The sequence below is a fragment of the Branchiostoma lanceolatum genome, chromosome 5 (genome assembly GCF_035083965.1).
Source record: "Branchiostoma lanceolatum isolate klBraLanc5 chromosome 5, klBraLanc5.hap2, whole genome shotgun sequence".
Taxonomy (NCBI): Eukaryota; Metazoa; Chordata; class Leptocardii; order Amphioxiformes; family Branchiostomatidae; genus Branchiostoma; species Branchiostoma lanceolatum.
This window is the reverse complement of record NC_089726.1, coordinates 891,309-899,975: the sequence shown is the minus strand read 5'-3', so window position 1 is coordinate 899,975 and position 8,667 is coordinate 891,309. Positions and strand designations below refer to the sequence as shown.

The following is an 8,667-nucleotide window of genomic DNA, read 5'->3' as shown; positions in this document are numbered from 1 at the left end:
TATGGAAAAGTATTCTTTATTCAGTAAGTATGGTCTACTGTACAGACTACCTCAAAGACACCCTGATGTCAGTACATTGTCACAAGCAGGTTGGAAAAATCGAAGAACACATTTTATATACAAGTACAAGGTACAATACATATAGATATGTACAGAAACTTTCACCTATGGTTTTCTGCATTTCAACTTGAAACTGTTTGGGGTGAAAAAAAACACTATCAGTATTGAATATGGGTAGAAAACCATCACACATTATATTACATAACCACTGGAACAATAAACTGGTTCACGGTTTAAACTGATCATGTGTAGTGTAATACTGTGTCAAAGTTGATGGCCCGACAGACATAAACCAACACCACTTGACATGCATCAGGCATGGTCTAGACAAGAACTGTTTACAAGTTAGGGGTCTTCACCTTTGACATACTGTATTACCCATAATGCTTCTCACTGTGCATGAGCAATTTAAACCGTAAACCAACTTATACCCACTCATCAAGGCTATACCATTCTAGAATCTCGGGGAGGATTCAGAACCATTTTTTGTCCCCTTCTCCCAGCTAATTAAAGTGACCACCCTACCGTTCAACCTGAAAACCTTACTATTATCAAAAGCAGACTGGAAAATGAAGAATGTATTTTTATAAAAAAAATATATACAAGTACCATACCATATGGATATGTACAAAAGCTTTCGCTACATTTAACTGTTGGGGGGAAACTACCAGTCTTAGATATGGGTTGAATGTCATCACACACTGGAACATTACCTGCTCAGGCCTATACCATTCTAAAATCTCGGGAAGGATTAGGGAACAATATTTGTCCATTTTTCCGACTTAATTTTTTTTTAAATCCCCCCCCCCTACATTTTCCTGAGATCATTCTCCAGTCCGTAGATCTTGGCCTTAAGATGTTTGATCTCCCCCACGATCTTCTTGGACCGACCCGCCGTCTTCCGCACGTTGTGCAGGATCTCCATGTCGAACTCGTCGCCGGGCGTCGGCTCACCCATCCCCAAGGTAACCTGTAAACATAGCAACAAAGCAAGGGTTGGGTCAATTTTTGTTAGTGGAGTTGGTAGTTAAAAAGTGTGAGACCCAAGAAAATAAGATGCTGCCTAAGTACAAAGAATTATGCTACATGTATTAGCTAGCAGAGGTTCAGAGGTCTTCTGGACCCCTTACTCTTTTCACCCCGACCAATCGAATCACGTGAATCGCATTGAAACTCAGATTCGTATCAGCCATTTCCCGACAAATCGCTTTCTAACTTGCGTTAACGCCTACATCTGACCAAACAAACTCGCCAGTGAGATGGTGCAGGGTGTCAGCTTTCCAAAGATGTTTTCAGATTGACAATTTTGGCACTTTGGAAGTGATTGAAAGTGACCGCGATTTAACGTCTACTTTTCTCTTTCACATAGCCTGTGGCTATTACAAAGGGTTAGCCCTGCTGACAAGGACAAGACAGTACATAGGAATTTTGACATGGACATGCGAGGAACCCTGCTGACCCTGTAGAGCTGCTTCTCCACGTCTTTAAGACGCCCCCGCAGCATCTTGATGTCGTTCTTGAAGCCCTCGACCTCCATGGCACGTCTCCGCTCCAGCGCCTCGTAACGCTGGTTCATCAGCTGCACGCGCTTACTCATCTTAGTGGTACGGTCCTGTGGGGGGGGGGACAAAAAACAAACTCATCTTAGTGGTACGGTCCTGTAAGGGGGGGATAAAAACACACTCATCTTAGTGGTACGGTCCTGAGGAGGGGGGATAAAAAAACAAACTCATCTTAGTGGTACGGTCCTGTAAGGGGGGGATAAAAACACACTCATCTTAGTGGTACGGTCCTGAGGAGGGGGGATAAAAAAACAAACTCATCTTAGTGGTACGGTCCTGGGGAGGGGGGATAGAAAACACACTCATCTTATAGTCCACGGGCCAGACCTCAAAATTTTACATATCACTACCACCTGGCAAGGTGGCAAATTTATATGTATGGACAAGGTTAAACCCAGGACGCCACCACCGCCATTTTGTTGTTATTGTAAAAACAGTAATGACCAATTTTACTGAAAAACGATAAGATAAAACCTCCTTGAATCAATACTGTAACAAGTAACATACAAGTTTATACAGATGTATTCGATTTTCAGAAAGATACTCCATACTGCAAGAAGGGCAAATAGACTGTTTTTCTGTGTTGTAATGCTTGTAACAGCCCGCTTATAAAATCCTCCTTAAGTTACCTGGAAGATCTCCTTGCTAACGTCTCCCTCCTCCCGTATCTTGGAGAGTTGGTCCTCGAGTTCAATCACCTGTTCTCTGTACATCTCAGCCAGCCGCTGGGCCTGCGACACACTCTGCTTTAATGTCTACATGGGAGACAACACAACACGTGTAACAACACACAACCAACCGCTAGGCCCGTGTTTTAGGGTCTGGAGAGAAATAAAAGTCTCAAACATCTTCTCAAACCCTCACAAACACACAGACACATGCACGCATGCACGCACACACACAAAAAATAACTTGGCCTGGGAGGCTGGAACAGGGATTCAGAAGAATCTCCCACACACGGGCTCCCTACCCCCCACACATCCCCACCCCATACACATCCCCACCCCCACACATCCCCACCCCTCACACATCCCCACCCTCACACATCCCCACCCCCCACACATCCCCACCCCCACACATCCCCACCCCCCACACATCCCCACCCCATACACATCCCCACCCCCACACATCCCCACCCCTCACACATCCCCACCCTCACACATCCCCACCCCACACACATCCCCACCCCCCTCACATCCCCACCCCCCTCACATCCCCACCCCTCACCTCCACTTCTATCCTGTGCTGCTCCCGTGCCTGCCACGTGACCTCCCCTCCGTCCTCCCCACACATCCCCACCCCACACACATCCCCACCCCCCTCACATCCCCACCTTCCTCACATCCCCACCCCTACACATCCCCACCCCCCCTCACATCCCCACCCTCACACATCCCCACCCTCACACATCCCCACCCCTCACCTCCACTTCTATCCTGTGCTGCTCCCGTGCCTGCCACGTGACCTCCCCTCCGTCCTCCCCACACATCCCCACCCCACACACATCCCCACCCCCCTCACATCCCCACCCCCACACATCCCCACCCCCCCTCACATCCCCACCCCTCACCTCCACTTCTATCCTGTGCTGCTCCCGTGCCTGCCACGTGACCTCCCCTCCATCTTCCGACACCTCCAGGATGGTTTTCTCGCGGGAGATGTTGAGCTGGTCCTTCGCCATGTCCAGCTCACGGAGCAGGCGGTCCTTCTCCGCCATCCAGCGCCGCTCGTCCGACCGACCCTCGTACTTCAGCTCAAGGAAGTCCTTCGTGCTGGTGAACAGCAGGTCCTGGGTCTTCTGCAGTCTGGGGGCATAGGATAGAAACATAGTGCTCACTGTACAGTACAGCAGTCTACAGACATACAGCAGAAATATAGTCATACATACTCAACTATACAGTACAGGAGGTCCTATATAGGTCTTCTGTAGTCTAGAGGCAAACATGTAGGACAGAAACATGCAGGCAAGTTTCCACTTAGGTCTAACAAAGATTTCTTTCATTTTTATATCCGGTTAATTTTTTATTCTAGGATACACAAGAAATTTGGAATCCCTGATAAAAGGAAACAGAAAAAAAATACTTGTTACATCAGAAACTAACTACACCAACATAACTACACCTCATTTCGAGTGACAGGTGAACTCAGTGATGGTTCCCAGCACTACCGGTTAGAATTGCAAACAAACAGGTTTGACATCTGGACCCACCTGTCTGTGAGCCCCTTGATCCTGTCGGCGTCCCGTTGTCTCTGGGCGTCCTGCTCCTCAATACGCACCTGTCTGTCCTGCAGAAGGGCCTCCGCCTGTTCCCGCGCTAGCTTAGTCTGCTCCTCCAGTTGAGCCTGGAGAATAACGCAATCAGTGATGGCAGACTTCACTCCCCTACCAATAGCATACTCCTTTGGGGCCTTTCCTGTGCCACTAACAATAATACACTAAAAACTATATTAATGATGATGCTTCACTGATACATAAAAAGAAGAATTCTATCAAGTCAATCATCCTCGTGCGTTACTCTTCTTTCAGATGTGACTGAGGATTACCCAATCCTTCCAGCATACAGTCAAACATAAACTGAGGCTCAGAGCACAAAAACTCATCCACAAAAACCGCCACCTTGTGACAGTCATCATAACTGCAGCTAGTACCCAGTTAGTCAGTTACTATAGCTATAGCTGCCACAGTTGCAGTTGCCATTGATATAGTAGCCAATATCGCAGTTGCCATGGTTTCAGTTGCCATGGATACAGTTGCCATGGTTACCTGCAGTGCCTCCACGTGCAGTGCGAGGGTCTCGTTGTCCTTCTGGTAGACCTCTGTCTCCGGCGACGTCAGCTTGTCCGCCGGTCTCCTCGGTTTGGCTGTGGGGGAAGTCGGAGGGCATGAAAACACCATGAGAAACGGACTAGATGCTACATGAATGTATTTCCTTGGCTCTCCAACATTTTGATTTAAAGTGAAAGTTCAACAAAAGAACTGTCAGGGAAAGTTGAATCTGACTATGTTCACTCATTTAAACCTGCAACATGGCTAATTCAACCTTGTTTAAACTGTGTACTAAGGTACAGACTTTCCTTACATGTAAGTCTTTCAGTTCAGTATTACAATTTTTTACTCGAGATTGTGTGGCATGTAAGACTGGTAAGTAGATTTCTCCTGAGCTCAGCAAACGTGGCAGTGTTACTGACACAACAGTGTTACTGGCTGCATACAAACACAACACCACTGTTAGTCTAAGTAAGTACATCATACTACATGTATCAGTAATCATGACGAAACCTTGTCTGTTTGGAGGTCTCCTCAGGTCTGCTGCCTCCCTGTATGCTGGGGGTCTCAGGGCCACGCCCTCATCACCTAGGAGACAGAAGCGGTGAGAAGCAATACTCCAGTCAGAAGCTCTGAAGAAGGTGTCTGACAGACACCGAAACGTCAGCAGGTGAGATTACCTGGTTGTGTAAAAAGAATCTCCTATATCCTATGTTCTACCAACCTGATGAAATTATTTTCAGAAGAACTATCTCTTACCGTCGTGTGGGTGCTGCTGGCGCGGGCGGCGCTGCGGGATGGTGACCTTTGCGGGCGGCTCGCGGTGGAAGTACGTGATGTCTCCCGTCTGCGGGCCGGAGAGCGAGAGCAGGTGCTGGATCCGCTTCCTGTCCTCGAGCTCGCGGATCTTCAGCCGGTCGTTCTCCGAGTACAGGCGCAGCACGTGCTCGCGCTCCTGAGGGGGGCGGGTCGAGGCATCCATGTTAAAAGTTAGTCGCAAATGCGTTGTCAGTAAACAAAGAAATCTAGTAACTGTGTGTAACAGATGTGTCTTCATGAACTGCAAAATCACACCAATCCTAACTAGAAGAGTACATGCCGGGGTTCAAGCGAAGAGAATAATTACCTGGAACAGGTACACCTGCAGGTGTACAGGTGAGCCTTACCTGGAACAGGTACACCTGCAGGTGTACAGGTGAGCCTTACCTGGAACAGGTACACCTGCGGGTGTACAGGTGAGCCTTACCTGGAACAGGTACACCTGCGGGTGTACAGGTGAGCCTTACCTAGAACAGGTACACCTGCAGGTGTACAGGTGAGCCTTACCTGGAACAGGTACACCTGCGGGTGTACAGGTGAGCCTTACCTAGAACAGGTACACCTGCAGGTGTACAGGTGAGCCTTACCTGGAACAGGTACACCTGCGGGTGTACAGGTGAGCCTTACCTAGAACAGGTACACCTGCAGGTGTACAGGTGAGCCTTACCTGGAACAGGTACACCTGCGGGTGTACAGGTGAGCCTTACCTAGAACAGGTACACCTGCAGGTGTACAGGTGAGCCTTACCTGGAACAGGTACACCTGCGGGTGTACAGGTGAGCCTTACCTAGAACAGGTACACCTGCAGGTGTACAGGTGAGCCTTACCTGGAACAGGTACACCTGCGGGTGTACAGGTGAGCCTTACCTGGAACAGGTACACCTGCGGGTGTACAGGTGAGCCTTACCTGGAACAGGTACACCTGCGGGTGTACAGGTGAGCCTTACCTGGAACAGGTACACCTGCGGGTGTACAGGTGAGCCTTACCTGGAACAGGTACACCTGCATGTCACTCAGAGCCTTCTGCAGCTCAGCAATCTCGTCCTCTCGCTGTCTCATCTCCCAGCCAAGTTTGTGCTGTAAGGACAGAGGCAGGACATTTACAAAATGTATCTATCTATTCATCTTATTCTGTCTATTGGATTTGGATCAGACAGCTGGGTATATCATTCAATTCTGGCATGGCTATATGTTAACTGCAACAACAACAACATTGGTAATAACATTACTATCAATGTTCTTGCTGTTGTAGTTATAAGGCAGGAACATTATGTCACTTATTTCAGCACACACACTCCTGCATTAGGCTTATTCATCAAAAACAATCAAATCCAGCAATTTTCAGAGACCTCAGCCCGCCCGCCGCACACACTCCCAGCCCAGGCCACCCTGGGGATCTACACTACAAAGTGTTCTTCACATGGCCTGGTTTCTTTGTTTTAAGCATTTGTTTACTCATCAGTGCCTCATATGTGGCCTTGTTTGTTTCTTTGTTCGTTTGTTTGTTTACTGACCTGCTCCTCGTACGTGGCCTTGTTTATCTGTCTGTTTGTTTGTTTGTTTACTGACCTGCTCCTCGTACGTGGCCTTGTACAGGTCCAGTTTCCTCACCATCTCCTCATGGTCGCCATCAAACTCTGCAATCTTCTTCCTGGGATGAGTAAAAGGAAACACATAAAATCTTTTTCCAGGTTGGAACAAACAACTGTTTCTATATGCTCTTCTTCGTATTCTTCTCCTGCAAAAAAACGTTTGTAACAGGTTGCAGCTAACTAACTGGAAGCTTAGAATTCTTTGAGAAGACCAATCATACACAGGTTTAATGTATGGGGAAAACTCCTCTGCTCTTTTCAACTCGTATGATGAACAATAAACCACCGTACAGCTTACACTAGTTATACAGTGTCCCCTTAGAACAAGAAAGGACTGAAACCCTTTCCTGTAGCAGTAACATTTGAGGTTCAGTGAGTGACAGCAGCTGGGATTGGAACCAATGGTCTTCTCATACAGAAGCATGGTCTGTCTAGCTGGGTGTCCAAACCTATCACAGCTGCCGAGTCTCTTCTGTCCTCTCCACAAATAGAGGCTCTGCAACTATAAAGGTCTGAACACCAGGCTGTGGTCTGTCCACAGTCAAACCTGTTCTCAGGAACCACTCAAGGGACTGGGGAAAATGGTTGCTGAGGACAGGATGGGGTTAAATATGCAAAAATGGACCGGGCTGTTTTAATGTGGCTTGTGACTGGGGTTGCCTGTGCCAGGTAGACCAGGTTTGACTGCGCCTACTCAACATGCTCTAGATTTGCACATGTAGGAATGGTGAAAAATCCTTACAAATGTTGTTACTGTGTAATCTGTAATAAGATTGCTCTTAGTCACCAACTTACAGGAGGACACAGTGCACCCCTCATACCAAAGTTGTACTCGGAATTAGTCTGTAATTGCTGTGCCATTATCATCAACAATGTGTAATCCAATGTGTTATTCTTGACTAATATTCACAAACCTACTCACCTGTAGTACTCCAGCAGCTCTCTAGAGGGCCTCAGGTGACCCAGCCGCTCGTTGACTGATGGGATAGGTGAGTCGTCATCATCTGCAGTGGGAGTTCCGCCTCTAGGGGGCGTTCTTGTGCTTCTGTCAGGAGATCTGAATATCAGGCCAGAAAAATGATCACAAAATTATGTCCTCTTGTACAATATCTATGATATACATAGTCTATATACATGTATACTATTACTAGTATATAGTCTAAAATATCCCTGTTTGTAAAGGAAGGGAATATCAAACACACGTGTGTGTGCGTTGTTGATCATCTACTCTGTATTGCCTAAAGTATACGTCAGGTTAATACAACATGTCTTTTAATACACAGAGCTCTTTACGGATTTCTTTTATCAAACTTCAAGTTGGTACACTAAATTATGTGGCTAGATAGTAGATGAGAACTGTTCAGTTTAGTTCAGTTCATCCTCAATGAGTTCTCTAGCCATCCCTGTCGAGCATGACTGATCAACATACATGCTTAATTCTATACTCTTATGAACATGTTTGCTGAACGATTACCATATTTCAAACCAAACCGTAAACACTATTCTACACTACTCTACTGAAGTTTCAAAAAGAAAGCGGCTACTATAACTACATTTCAGAGGAATCCACGTCCAGGTGGGGGCTATATGTGCGATCAAAATAGCACCTGGAATCTTTAAAAACTCTTCCTCTTGTACAGTACCCATAACACAGTCCAACCCATCCCCAGTGATCGCAGAAACACCACTTTAACTCACCTGCGCGAACCTGGACGGGGGGACGCCATTTTGAATCTGGCGGTTCACCGGGAACTCTGGGATATGTTTGGATGGTACCACTCCGCTGACGGGGGGGAAAGGTCAATAACCTTTATTTTCCCAAAGCGCGACCTCGGGCTTCAAGCAGATGTGAGGGCAACGTTTTCTG

General features: G+C 47.1%; 1 protein-coding gene across 1 annotated transcript; it reads right to left on the bottom strand.

The window, feature by feature from the left end:
* LOC136434549 (coiled-coil domain-containing protein 77-like) lies at window positions 1-8,601 on the bottom strand. The gene is made up of 12 exons (XM_066427413.1): window positions 8,499-8,601; window positions 7,723-7,857; window positions 6,778-6,859; window positions 6,196-6,285; window positions 5,149-5,344; window positions 4,643-4,977; window positions 4,387-4,557; window positions 3,832-3,965; window positions 3,193-3,427; window positions 2,252-2,377; window positions 1,520-1,672; window positions 1-1,030 (listed from the first exon to the last, which is right to left on the bottom strand). The coding sequence occupies exons 1-12, from the start codon at window positions 8,525-8,527 to the stop codon at window positions 869-871; spliced, it is 1,848 nt and encodes a 615-aa protein (XP_066283510.1). The 5' UTR covers window positions 8,528-8,601; the 3' UTR covers window positions 1-868.
* Window positions 8,602-8,667: the final 66 nt, after the last annotated feature.

Bases quoted from the DNA above. Each gene is read 5' to 3' on its own strand.
- LOC136434549 (XM_066427413.1), bottom strand. From the start codon at position 8,527: ATGGCGTCCCCCCGTCCAGGTTCGCGCAG. The intron at 6,860-7,722 runs GTGAGTAGGTTT...TACTCATCCCAG, and splicing joins GAGCTGCTGGAGTACTACAG to GAAGAAGATTGCAGAGTTTG. The intron at 4,978-5,148 runs GTAAGAGATAGT...TCTGTCTCCTAG, and splicing joins CCAGCAGCACCCACACGACG to GTGATGAGGGCGTGGCCCTG.